The sequence below is a fragment of the Cotesia typhae genome, unplaced genomic scaffold (genome assembly GCF_013202065.1).
Source record: "Cotesia typhae breed Kobodo isofemale line unplaced genomic scaffold, CoteBio_Ctyphae contig_48, whole genome shotgun sequence".
In the NCBI taxonomy this organism is placed as follows: domain Eukaryota; kingdom Metazoa; phylum Arthropoda; class Insecta; order Hymenoptera; family Braconidae; genus Cotesia; species Cotesia typhae.
Genome location: NW_027423756.1, coordinates 1,013,479 through 1,028,171, shown reverse-complemented (window position 1 = coordinate 1,028,171; position 14,693 = coordinate 1,013,479). Strand labels below are relative to the sequence as shown.

General features: G+C 36.6%; 1 protein-coding gene across 1 annotated transcript; it reads left to right on the top strand.

The window, feature by feature from the left end:
* The first annotated feature begins 3,511 nt into the window (after positions 1 to 3,511).
* On the top strand, positions 3,512 to 8,665 carry LOC141529430 (uncharacterized). The gene is made up of 2 exons (XM_074245942.1): positions 3,512 to 5,431; positions 8,381 to 8,665. The coding sequence occupies exons 1-2, from the start codon at positions 3,512 to 3,514 to the stop codon at positions 8,663 to 8,665; spliced, it is 2,205 nt and encodes a 734-aa protein (XP_074102043.1).
* The last annotated feature ends 6,028 nt before the right edge of the window (positions 8,666 to 14,693 follow it).

Here is a 14,693-nt window from a genome sequence, read left to right as displayed (position 1 = left end):
TCTAACATGAAAGTTCCAAATATTATTATTTGTTTAATTTGTGAGAGTGTTTTTCACGAAGGAGACTTCAATAAGTATGTTAAGGGCCAGTACATCAGCGAGATGTTAGTTATTTGTCCTCTACACCACATGGACAACCTAACCTCGAAATCGGAGTATGATCTAAACACTGTGGACGAAAACGCGCGTAAAATAATAACTCAATTAAAATTATTTTACAAAGAAGAGCTAAGAAACGAGCTTTGCAACAATTTATCGCTTAATATCTCTAAAAACAACTCTGATGCATCTGAGTTACAAGAGACTGATGAAATTAATACCTTGAAAATGGAAAACGAACTGTTGAAACAATTAAATATGGAATTGCAAGAAAGAAATAAGTTGCTTAATAATCTAGTCAATAATACGAGTGTTAAAAATTCGAGTAGTATGTCTTATGCAAGTGTTACAAAAAGTGTTAAAAAATTTGAAAAAGTGCCTAGTATTGTTGTCACAGCCAAAAGCAATGACAATCGTCAAACTATAGGAAAAGTGAAAAACAATTTAATTTGTGATTTATCTGTTCCTATTAACAACGTAAAAGAAAGAAAAGATGGTATTGTCTATGTCAAATGTAAAAACAGTGACGATGTATGTAGAGCTAAAAATGTGCAGAGTGAAAAGTTAGGTTCTGATTTTAGTGTGGATGTTGAGCACTTAAATATGCCAAAAATAAAAGTAATAAACGTCGAGAATGATTTAGAAAAAGATGACCTATGTAAAGATATATTTTGTGACGTGGGAAAATTTTCCCACTAAAATTTAATAATAGAGATTATTTTTGTTCGTATTAATTAGTCTATAAAGTTGGCTATGCTGATGGACTGCTGAGATTTGACGCGCCTGTGTCGCCCCAAGTGGTTTCCGGTCAGAAGGCGAAGCTCGAGGTAATTAAAAATTAAGCCGAACCATGCCAAATTATCAAAATGAGTATGAATGGATGCGTCCGAAATAAATTTACTATGTAATTAAGAGTGTGTGAGCGAGAGAGAGAGCGAATGACAAAAGCGACCGGGCGAACCCGCAGTTCAGTTTACCATCAATGACCAGGGAGACATCTGGGAGTGACAACGAGCAACGAGGAAAACCCGGAATCGGAATCTACGAATCACCGTACGATGAAGCAACGGGAGCACACCAGGGCTCCACCTGAACGCCGAATGGAGTACTAAATTGCGAATCGACCAACCATCGACTATGGAAATTTATCCAACAACGGCTGATTGGACGCGCAGCTTTGTAGCTGCGCTAGCGAAAACACCACATGTTGCTGGAAAACGAAAAAGCCAGCAATTCTGGGCCGGACACCGTAAAAGCCACTGTTGAACCGCTGATTATTTTATTGTTACGCTACGAAATACAGTTAAAACGAGTGTTAATTATTATTACGAAAATTCAGCCGCTTACGTGGTGAATTTAATTATTTTGTTGAGTTATTGTTATCTTGAGTGTCGATCCAGTCGACGCTAGAATTTCTCTCGTAAATTGCTGTAATTGTCAACTGCCAGGCAGTCAAGAATTCGAACAAAATTTTGGTCATTCCTACAACAAAAATTCCGTGACGCCATCGCCGAGAGCCTCTGCCGTCATCAGTACCGCCGACACTTGCTGCAAGGACTTTCAAACCACCCTGGAGAGTCGACTGAACGGGGTAAGTGCGGTCGCAATTTGTTAATATTCCTGGGTGACTTCACCGCGGTCAGCGATTAAGTCGAGATCGAATGGGCCTATTACCCGTCCGAGTTATAATTTATATTTAATTATTGAATTTTTTTAATATCGAAAGATCAAATAATTACGAATTTCGTAATTAAGTCAGAAAGTAAAATCGTACCGAAATTCAGCAATTGCGTTGTTGAATTTCGGCTTCGGGGTGACGTCAGCCAGGTATTCGGTGCCAAAAAAAAAATTTATTTAATCCGTTGTAAGGAATGTTGTGTACAGTGTCAATTTAATTGACCAAAGTTTGAGATTGCATGCCGAATAAAATTGGCGCGAACCCAGGTCCATCTACGAGCGTAACTAGGAACTATACCTCGAGCTTTGTCCCGTAGATTGCCCGCCGGGTAACAACAGTTACCGACGGTTCACTTACCCGCCGCGGCGGATAATTGGTCGATCGCTTGTATCATCGAACCAGTATACGACAAATCGATGCTATTGATAAATGCGAAATTGGTTGTTAGGAAAGAAATACGAAACAGTATATTTTTTTTTGTTGTTGATTTAATTTTTATTTAAAAATTTGTTATTGCGAAAGAAAGGCTACGACAATTATATTTTTGTAACTTTTTTTGAAAACTCAAATCTATTTGTTACGAAGAAAGTGGCGATAATTCATTATATTGATGAAGTCGAAATTTTTGTTGTTAGGAAAATAAACGCGAACTAGAACATTTTTTTTTCCGTCTCTTTGTTAATTTTTTTTGAATTGGTTAATACGCAGCGGCGACATTTAATTTGTTTTGTTGAGAAATTCGAAATTTGTTGTTACGATACGATAAGCGAAATGATTAATTTTTTTGTTTTTTTGTGTTAATTTTTTTTTTATTTGTTGTTGGCGATAATAAAGCGAATGCAATTAATTTTCTTAATTCGAAATTTTGTTTGTTAAACGAACCAAGAATAATTCATTATCTGTAATTTCGATCATATTCAGATTCTTTTATTTTAATTGAATAGTCCCTGCGCATTACTTGTTTCTTTGATCTGTCTCTATTTTTCTATTCTCTGGTGGTAAAAATATTCCGCCTCGATTTCTACACTTGCTCTACAAAATTTAGGATCTCTTCGACGTTGACCTGCCGCCCGACTACGATCAATTGCTGAATTCGAACCGCGGAACGTAACGTTCCTGGCGCCCAACAAGCTACGAACCAGGTAAGCCAACATTTAGGTGGAACTCCCCGGCGCTGTCGACGCCAGCACCGTGAAGAAAAACCCATCATAATATAAAAGAAATTTTCTTGATTTCGATGGTGCATGTAATTTAATAGCTGACTATAAAAATCGTTCTGGCAAGCGTATGCTAATTTTAGAAGTTATGGCTGAGTCTTATAAATATGTAAGAGATAATGGTTTCAGGTTATACATCGGCCTTCAGTGCTGTCGTGTTTTTGATCATTTCAACCTAAACCTTTGCTTTAAATGTGGAAGATCCAATCACAGTCATTAAAACTGCAACAATACAGTTAAATGCCTGAACTGTGCTGGTGACCACGACACCAAAACATGTACCACTCAGATCAAAAGATCTCTAAATTGTATTTATTACAATAAAAAGTTCCATAAGAATAGATTGATTGATCACTGCTCAACTGACACCTGTTGCGAATATTTGGTATTTAAATTCACCCAACTTATTGCAGATACGGATTATCCAGTAAAACCTATTATCCCCAAATCTTTAGGATATGTAGGTGTCAATGCAACTATCAACAATAAATAAACTCAGTGCTTCCTTTTTTCGTTTATGGAAGACGTTGATTTACAAATAGAAGAAAACTTTAGTGAATTATCTAGTTTAAATAATTCGTTGTGTTTAGAAGATTTTATGATATTACATTTGAATGTCAGAGGTTTGAATACAAATTTCGAAACCCTGGAACTGTTTATAGAAGAATTGAGAATAAAACCGGATATTATTGTTTGTTCTGAGACTTGGTCACTACCTTGCTATACATTCTTCATGATAAAAGATTATGACTGTTATTATAACCATAGCAAGATAAACAAAGCTGATGGTGTTGTGATGTACATTAAAAAGTCTTTAAATTCTAGTGTAGTGATAGATGTAGTGGGGAATTTAAAAATTATCTCGGCGAGTGTTAAGCTAAAAAATAACAATGTTATTAAAGTTTCTAGTTTTTATCGTTGTCATGATGTTAGTGAAGAAGTCTTCATTGATACAATGCTAAGATTTCTTGATGATACTAGTCATGGAGTAAATCACGCAATTATTGGTGATTTCAATATTAATTTACTAAACTTAGATAAATCATCAAATGACTTCTTACCTAACTTCTTAGGCTATGGATATATTCCTTACTGTAATGGTATTACAAGACCTAATGCTTTTGGTGGGTCTTGCATAGATAACTGTTACGTCAAATCTAATATCAGTCAAATCAAGTCTTTCACGTATACTAACGTTTTCACAGACCATTATCCTATTTTTATTAGGTTTGGTTCTAGACCTAATGATAAATCCACTCAGAAAAACACTTTCTTGGATTATAATCGTCTCAGTCATCTGAGCAAAAGCTATGACTGGTCAATCTTTCAAAATATACATGATCCTAATGAATTCTTCGCATTATTCTTTAGCATTATAAAAACGTTTATAACTGACTCTAATTTTAAGGTTAAACATTCTAGTCGTTTAAATAAACCTAGAAGTAGCTGGATTACCAAGGGGATTATGATTTCTTGTAAAACCAAAGAGACATTGTATAATATCTGGAAACTAGACAAAAACAATTTAACTTTAAAAAATGAGTACAATACTTATTGCAAAACTCTAAACAAAATAGTTAAGGCTGCTAAAGCTAAATATGAAAAGAACAAGGTTGATAAATACATTAATGATAGTAAAAAAATGTGGCAATTTGTAAATAGTAAACTAGGGAAAAATATAAAATCGTCTAATAATATTGATTATATTGTTTGTAATGAGAGGATTATTGAAGATAGTAAGATTATAGCTGATAATTTTGTTGAATATTTTAGTAATGTTGGAGTTGAGTTAGCTAATAAGATTAATACTAAGTCAATTAATGCCAATAATTTCGTTAAACATAACAGCAAGAGTCTCTTTTTATTGCCCACAGACTCATTTGAAATTAAGAAAACTATATTAAACTTGAAAAATAAATCTGGTGGCGTTGATGGTATCAATAGCAAAATTTTAAAAATATTAGTCAATGAAATTGCACTTCCACTTGCAAATATTTTCAATAAATGTATAAGCTTGGCGATATGGCCAGATGCTTTAAAAAAAGCTGATATAATTCCTTTATTTAAAAATGGAAATAAACACCTAACAACTAATTATAGACCAATCTCACTGATATCTAATCTTGCCAAAATCTTTGAAAAAATAATTTATACTAGATTGTATGAATTTTCTATTAGAAATCATTTAATTTCGGATAATCAGTTTGGTTTTATTAAGGGCAGGGGTACTGGTGATGCACTTGCTCTAACATCTAATTACATTTATAATAATATTGACTCAAATAAACCTACAGTAATAGCATTCTTAGATCTTGCTAAAGCTTTTGATACTGTTAACCACGAACTATTGCTTGAAAAACTATGGAGGAAAGGCATTAGAGGTTTACCTCATGAGCTGATTAAAAATTATCTTGCGGATAGACAACAATGTGTCAAAGTAAATGAATTTTCAAGTGATTATAAGTTTGTAAAGATAGGGGTACCTCAGGGTACAATTCTTGGTCCACTCTTCTTTATTTTATATATTGATGATATATTTAATGTAATACCGCAAAATAATCTTATTTCATATGCTCATGACACGGCTATTTTATGTAGTGGTAATGACTGGAATAATACTAATTTGATCCTCTCAAATTGGCTTGAAAAAATCGATTTATGGCTTAGGGGTAATCAGCTTTCCTTGAATATTGATAAGACTACTTATATAATTTTTGGTAGCTACGCTGATTGTATTCCTTCTAATTATCAATTGTTCATTAATCAAAAAGAGCTAGATAGAGTTAAATATTGTAAATATTTAGGTATTTACTTCGACAGTCATATGAAGTGGAATAAACACACTCTTGAACTAGGTAAAAAAATTAAATATTTTACATACCTATATTATAAACTATACCACTGTCTTCAACCTTCAACTATGAAAGCAATCTATCATGGTCTTTTTGAGAGCTTAATTAATTATGGAATTATAGCCTGGGGTGGAGCATATGATAACGCAGTTAAACATATAACTACTATACAAAATAAAATAATTAAAAAAATCTTTAGTAATAATCACCTTGCTATGCCGCTAAAATTTAGAGAAACTTTTATTGTATATGCTTTAACTAAATATTATGAACATTGTAAATCTCTGTAAACTGAAAGATCACTAAATACTCGTGCTAAACTTATACCTTTACCTAAAATTAATAAGGCTATCAGCACAAAAAATGCTCTGTATGTAGCAATTAAATATTACAATTTACTTCCAAATGAAATGAAAATGTTAAAATGCTCTATATCAACACGTCGTAAAAAACTTGGGGTCTGGTTAAAATTTAATAATGTATAGGAATATAAATAGTTGAAAAACTTAAATTACTAAATTATTAATTTGTTAAAATTTGATATAATTATGTACTTCTTACTTTGTACTCAAATAATTTAATTTTATATTTTTTATGTTGTAATTATGTTTAAATATGTATTCCTTCTGGTTCTATGCACATGTGTGTACCACCTCTATAGAATCACTACCAGAAGTAAAATGATAAATAAAATAATGTTAAATCAAGACAATAATTTAAAACTTACTGCTTTCCGCAATTATAAAAGCAGACACGTACTTTCGTCCCCATCTGACAGTTGCATGATTACACTCGAGTCGCTTATTAATTAATTTTGACTGAATCACACTTGTGGTTTTTTCCTCCGGCCAAAAAACTAAGGCATACATTTTAAAGAAACAATAAAGCTCAATGACAAATGAGAACGTAAAATATTTAATTTAAATGAATAATAAATAAATTAAAGATAAAAAACAATCTCAGATAAATAAGCTGGTTTTCACAGACTTCGTAGCAACATGAACTTTGCCGTTGTTTAACTGCACTAGCCGTCTCTTGTTTTTTTATTTTCAATTAATTCCTTCAACATTTAAACCTCCTAGCTAACAACATAGTAAGCGGTTCGAATATTTTCATCTCTATTCTATTTTTAGCTGATCTTTTTAAATAAAACAAGCTCAATAACTAAGCTTAGGCGGTTAAACACAAAAACTTAGAAATTATATCTCATTTTCATAATTAAATTCAAGGTTTTAACCAAGATAATAATAATTTGTTCAGCAAATTTTTCTCTATGAAAAAAGCCCAAAGGCTCACTTGAGGACATTCGATATAAAAAATAGAGAAATAGAAGCTCATTTAAAAAAAAAAATTAACGGTTTCAACAAAAATATGCGCATAACTATTTCTATGCTAGATTTAGGTAAAAACTACTTTTGCACGATTTTGTTAAGCTAACTTATCTCTATAAAATATACCGATTTGCTGAGCTAAGGCGGTTGAGTATAAGAAGTTTAAAAAATGAAAGGTCATTTTCAGAAAAATTTCATAGTTTCAACAAAAAAATGAGCGTAACTTTCCTGGCCTAGACCTAGTTCAAAAACATCTTTTCTTTATTATGTTCAGCCAGTTTTTCTTTATTCAATAAACCCAACGGCTCACTTTAGACCGTTAAGCATGAAAAATTCAGAAATAGAAGCTCATTTTCACAAAAAAATTCACAGTTTCAATCAAAATATGTGCGTAACTTTTTCTAGGATAGATTTAGGTCAAAAGTTATACTGTACTATTTTTCCGGCTAATTTTATTCTATAAAACAAGCCTATTTGCTAAGCTCAAGCCGTTGAGGATAAGAAATTCAGAAGTAATACTTATTTTCACTATAAAATTGAAAGTTTCAGCCAAGATATGCAAGTAACTTATTCTTGGTTTGACCTAGGTAAAAAACATCTTCATTCTATTTCCTTGCTGTTATTATTTTGAATACTTGTCCATGCCGCCTAATGATTTCGTTTACATCTGTTACAAATTTCAATCGTACATCTAATTTCTATTCAAATTGCGATAAATGATCTCTGAGCTTTTCCGCTCTTAGCTGTTAAAAAATTTGATTTATTATCCGCGCCAACTTCAATGCTTATCTCTATAGAATTTTTATTGTACGTGAAGTATAATATTTTTTGTTCGTTTTTATATTGGCGTAATTACAAATCAGTTCATTTTTTTATTTGTTTTATCTTGTGTAAGTGTTTTTATACTTTGTGAGTTTGTGGCTTACTCTTCTTATACCTGACCTTGCGTTTTCCTCAAAAATGCCCAGACGAGCACGACCTATTCAAGAATATTGGGCAGATATTCGGCAAGTCTTAGCGATACCAGTGAGACCGCAGCACGATATCCAGTGAGACCGTCAAGTAAGATATCCAGTGAGACCGTCAGCACGATATCCAGTGAGACCGTCAGCGCGATATCAAGCAAGATATCCATCAAGACCGCCAGCACGATATCCAGCCAGATTGTCAGAGCGATATCAAGATATCCAGTGACAACGTCAGCAAGATATCCAGCGAGATCGTCAGCGCGATATCAAGCAAGATATCCAGTGGGATCGTCAGCGTGATAGCAAGCAAGATATCCAGTGGGATCATCAGCGCGATATCAAGCAAGACCCTCAGCACGATATCCAGCCAGCGCGATATCCAGCGAGATATCCAGTGAGACCCTCAGCGCGATTTCAAGCAAGATATCCAGTGAGACCGTCAGCACGATATCCAGCAAGATATCTTGCGCGATATCCAGTGAGACCGTCAGCGCGATATCGAGCGAGACCGTCAGCGTGATATCCCGCAAGATATGTAGCGAGATGACCCCCAAGATCATAAGTGCGATATTCAGCAAAATTCTCCGCATGCTATCCAGCAAGACCCTCAGTACAATATCTCAGAGAATTACCAACGTGTTTGTCTACGTCGGGTGCGTGTGCAATTTTAAAATATTTTTTACACTATCCTAAAAACATGCTATTACAACATTGTCCAGAATTTGCTGAATTTAGCGTCATTATTAGCATGACAACTGGCGAGATCGTCAGCGCAATATCTGTAATGATTTAACACAACCTTTAAGCTCATATGTATTTTTTTTTTTGAAATATTTTTATCTTGGTTTAGCAATCCGATTTTTATTTTTTACCATGCTATTGGCTTCAGGTGCTTGCGAGAAACAAAACAAATTCATTTTTTTTCAACCAATCAGAGAACGTGGCTCCGCCTATCTTTTTTCTTTGTCTTTTAACAAAACCGAATTCCTGGCCCTAAATATGAAAAACGATATTTTCTACAATAAAATCTAACAGTATTTTTTGCTCAGACAAACCCAAAAAAAACTTACAGGATAATTTCGGTGAAAAACTGGAAATTTACTAAAGAATTGAGTTTTCCATAGTGATTATTTTCTGCTGACCTATGTAAGCTTAAGTCACAGGTGGTAATTATAGAACAAAATATTCACTACAAAAAAGTATTGAATGATTTTTTGCCTAGTTTAGCCCAAAAAAACTTACAAAATAATTTCGATCAAAAACTTTAAATTTAAATTACTAAAAAATTAAGTTTTCCATGAAGATTTTTTTCTGCTGACCTATATGAGCTTAAGTCACAGATGGTAATTATAGAACAAAATATTTTCTACAAAAAAGTATTTAATGATTTTTTGCCTAGTTTATCCCAAAAAAAGGTACAAAACAATTTCGATCAAAAACTTAAAATTTACTAAAAAATTAAGTTTTCCATGGTGATTTTTTTCTGCTGACCTTTATAAGCTTAAATCACAGGTGGTAATTATAAAACAAAATGTTCTCTACGAAAATGTATCACATGATTTTTTGCCTAGTCTAGCCCAAAAAAAGTTACAAAATAATTTCGATCGAAATCTTAAAATTTACCAAAAGAATTGATTTTTCCATGGTGATTTTTTTCTGCTGACCTTTATAAGCTTAAGTCACAGGTGGTAATTATAGAACACAATTTTCTCTACAAAAAAGTACTGAATGATTTTTTGGCTAGTCTGGCCGAAAAAAAGTTACAAAACAATTTCGATCAAAATCTTAAAATTTACCAAAATTTTTTTTTTTATTGAGTCACAAATTTAACCTGAAAAAAATCATTGTCACTTTTCTTTCATTTCTTTAAAAAGATCTGTGTTTTTTTTTTCTAATTTTCATGTTTAGAATTTTAATAATCCAAAACATATTTATGTGTAACCTCAATATGATGTATTTACCCACGTGTTACACGTCTAACCTGCTCTGACAGCTCTGACTCGCATGAATTTGGCTTCTGACATTATAAACTCGCGGAATATGAAATTGGAATAAACGAATCAACAGCCAATCAGAATTTTTCTTCGAATTTACGCGAATTCTGAGGGCGAACTTCCTGACCCTACTCATCAGTAATTAAATTGGATTAAAATTTCGTAACATAAATTTTTCTAAAGAATTAATTAGTAAAATAAAATTTAATAATAAAATTTTATCATCGTTTCAAATGGGAGAAATTTCTGCAACGTTATCAAACGTAAGCGTAGTGGTGGAGAGCGCTAGCGTTGAGCATCCCGCCATGTGTAAGACAAGGACACCCAAGGTCGAGAGTAAAATTTTTCAATCCGAACGTTAAAATAATAACATTTTTTGATGGAAAATTTTAACTAATGAATTTAATTCCGAATAATTGTTTAATAGGATGTAAAGTATAATTTGAATTTAAATTTGATTTTGGAATTTATTTTATAAGAAAGAATTAAATTAAATTTTGGGATTGTTTCGAGATAGAAATTGAAAAGGTGTGTGTGTTATAAGATTATTTTAATTCGTTGGTTATGAATGAGTGAATGGCTGGTTGACTGGTTAATTAGCTGTAGTAGTTATTCGCAGTTGATTAATCTCGGTTTCGAGATAAGGCTTAAGGCGCCTAGTCTCCCTCTGCCTCGAAACCAGATCCGCGGTGATTTGAGTCAAGCCATGGTTAGTTCCTAAGATTCACCCCGGTGGGGTTCGTTAGTTTTTTTCATTCCGGTGGGATTTGATTTTAATAATCTGCGGTGATTTGAGTCAAGCCGTAGTTAGTTCCGAAGTAAGACCCGGTGGTTACATGAAAAGCCGAGATACGCTATAAATTGTGTGTGTATGAATATTCAAATTGTTAATTGTTAATATCCGGAAAAATTGTTGTTAATAAATTGAGATCTCTTGTTACTAATTAATTTGTTTATTTCTCAGCTTAGTTTTCTTATCTCTCTTTCCTGAATTCAAGAATATCTCATGTTTTGGTTAGTTCCAGGAACCATTATAAAACATGGTGGCGCCCAATTGATAAAACATCTATTAATAGACCATCTTATTAATTGGCGACCAAATCGAACGATTAACACTCGTTACATTACAATGAGTCTGTGATCGCTTGTTACCCGTTGGTCCTTGACTTCCCACTTTTTGGAAGTCGGTAGATCTTTGATGAGCAAAGTGATCGGTAGGGCCCGGAATCTTGCTGCGTTTCAAATGAGCTTTCATATGTTTAACCTAAAATTTGAACAATTAAAAACGGCCAACTTCCTGGCCCTAGTGATAGGTCTATGCACGCATTATGTTGCCCAGATGAGAACGTAGACAGCTCAGACTCAATGTTGTTGAGTAGAATGAGGTTGTTGGACAAAATGAAGTCCTCCATGATTTCACCACTTCTGTCTGAGCGAGTTTTCTTAGGCTAAGACCTGACCGTCACATCCTTGTCCGAGGTAGGAAATCGCACGTTGGCGTCGTACATATTGATTACGTAGAACTGGCCTACCTTGTTGGTTATTTGACACATGGCGTAGTGTGTCGTGTTTAGGTGCGCTAGGTTTAGGCATTCTGTGTTTCTCTCAAGGATGACCGAGCCCGTCATGATGCGAGAGTTAATTGAGTCGCTACCGATGATTCTTGCTGTCGTGCCAAAGCCAGGGATCTTTCCATCACGGCTGTAGAGTTCGTGCACGGTTAGTATGCTAATGCTGCTCTTGGTGGCGTGATCGTACAGTTCATCACACTCTAAGGTTTTGTTTATCATGTTCAGCTGGGCTATTTTGCATGTTTCGCTTTCTGTACTGACATTCCCACTCATGCACTCCACAGCGTTGATTTTCTGCCTGAGGTTTTTCCAGACTTCTGGTGAGGCGTGGTTTCCTCTAAATGTCTGAGTCTTGTCAGCTTGGTCTGGTCTGAGTAAGTTGTCTCATCTCCGTAATCGGATGCACACTTCTTTGGTATCCGCTGGCATAGATAGTTTTTGGTTTTGGTTTTGTTTGTTGTTAATAAGTTCCATTTTTGTTCTCACGAGTCATATACAGTGATAAATAAGAAAGCTTTCACTCAGCATTTCTGTTAGTGGAAACTGGAGGTCGTCAACCAGAACCGGCACCGCCACGTTAGCGACAGTAGAACACCCCTCCTGCCATGCAGCCCTCATCACGTAGGCCCAACTTAGTTTTGGGGATTACTCAAGGTTTGAGGGTTCGTGAGGCTCTAAGTATAGTGAAGCTGCACTCCTCTGCGATAGTCTGTTGATATTGTAATGATCTATTCTTTATTTTATAAATACACCTTCGTGCCGCATATGTGACCATTAGGTAAACTACGAACTTTTGATTTTTCCCCTTTCACATTCGCTACACCACGGCTTCAGACCCAAGCGAAGAAAAACCCTGCCCTCAAGCTCCTGTGCTATCGTCGAACAGTCGTTAATGGTCCTCGTCATTTGTCAAACTGTCTATTCCATTCAATGACTGCGTTAGCAAGCTAGCATTATTAGCTAGCCAGTAACCAGCGAGGCCCACGGGGAGGTGCAGCCGCACGATCACTATGTTGAGCTCAGCTTATCCCATCTATTGTCTTGTCAACAGTCTCGTTTGTCAGTCTCGTATACTCCCACACTTTGCGTAGGATGAACAAGTTTACGAATTTCGTCACGCAGGCAATGTTAAATTACGGCTGATAACCCAGAATACCGAAGTAATATCGAAAATTGGTTGAGGGTGCAACGGAGATTCCGTGTTTCGATACAAATGCGTACATGGAACGTTTAGGACGTCTTACGCAGTTACACGATTTAGTAACCGATAATTTAGGTCGTAGTTTTGAACGGCAGGCTACATACTACAATCGTTATTACCGAGATGAGCGATTCGCCGTAGGAGAAGTCGTGAAAGTGCAACAGCACCTCTTGTCGCGCGGAGCAACCGAATTTCGTCGAAGCTAACGCGAAAGTGCTCTCAGGAGAAGTACGTCGTGTCAGAAGTAATTTCTACCGTCATATACAAACTCGTCGGGCCAAATAATCGTCCAGCGAGACAGTAGCACGTTAGAGCCTTGCGTCTGGTCAAACGGGAACCAGTAAACGACGGAAATGAATATTAAAAACCGAAGCTCGAACCCGGTATATTTAGTAATTGTAAAAGTATGTCATTGTAGCGTTGGTTATTATATTGCAGATGTCAGACTGTATGGAGCTAGAGCGCCGAGCATTAGCGCGGATCAAGGCAATGAACCCTGGATTGTTTGCGGAGATACTCGCGGAGGAGAAGCGAGACGACCAGGCGAGAAGCTGCCGTATCGTGGCAGTCTGCCACCAGCCATTCACCCGCCATGATTGGGTGCGAATGCGCCAGCAATGGCCGCCACATCTCCGGCTGTCCAGTGCCGCCATCGCTGTAGGCTGGCGCTGCAGCTGCTGCAATCGGCCGACGACCAAGGCACAGGAGTGCGTGGAGAAAGCAGAGGAGGTGCTGATCTGCCATCTCAGCAGAGCGCAGCGTGCCCTGCGGACTGAAGCAGCATGGGTGAACGGGACATCTAGTTCAACGTCTCGGTTAACGTCTCGCTGGACATCTGGCTCAACGTCTCGGTTAACGTCTTGCTGCACATCTCGCTCAACGACTTGCTCAAAGTCTCGCTTGACATCTTACTCAACGTCTCGCTTACCGTCTAGCTGGATATCTCACTTGACATTTCGCTCAACTTCTCGCTCAACGTCTTGCTCAACGTCTCGCTGAACGTCTCGCTGTACGTCTCAATCGGACATCTAGCTCAAAGTCTCGCTCAACGGCTGTGTTAACGTCTTGCTGGATATCTGGCTCAACGTCTCGCTCAACGTCTCGCTGGATATCTCGCTCAACGTCTCGCTGGACATCTCGCTCAACGTCTCGGTTAACGTCTCGCTCAACGTCTCGCTGGACATCTCGCTCAACGTTTAGATAGATATCTCGCTCAACGTCTAGCTAGATATCTCGCTCAACGTCTTGCTCAACGTCTCACTCAACGTCTCGTTTAGCGTCTCGGTTAACGTCTCGCTGGACATCTGGCTCAACGTCTCGGTTAACGTCTTGCTGCACATCTCGCTCAACGTCTTGCTCAACGTCTCGCTGAACGTCTCGCTGAACGTCTCACACGGACATCCAGCTCAAAGTCTCGCTCAACGGCTGTGTTAACGTCTCGCTGGACATCGGGCTCAACGTCTCGCTCAACGTCTCGCTGGATATCTCGCTTATCGTCTTGCTCAACGTTTCGCTGGACATCTCGCTCAACGTCTCACTCAACGTCTCGGTGAGCGTCTCGGTTAACGTCTAGCTGAACATCTCGCTCAACGTCTCGCTCAACGTCTCGATCAACGTCTCGCTCAACGTTTCGCTCAATGTCTCGCTGGACATTTCGATCAACGTATCGATTAACGCCTCGGTTAACGTCTCGCTGGACATCTCGCTCTACGTCTCGCTCAACGTCTCGCTTAATGTCTCGCTGAACGTATCTCATGACATTTTGCGCAAAGTCTCGCTTAC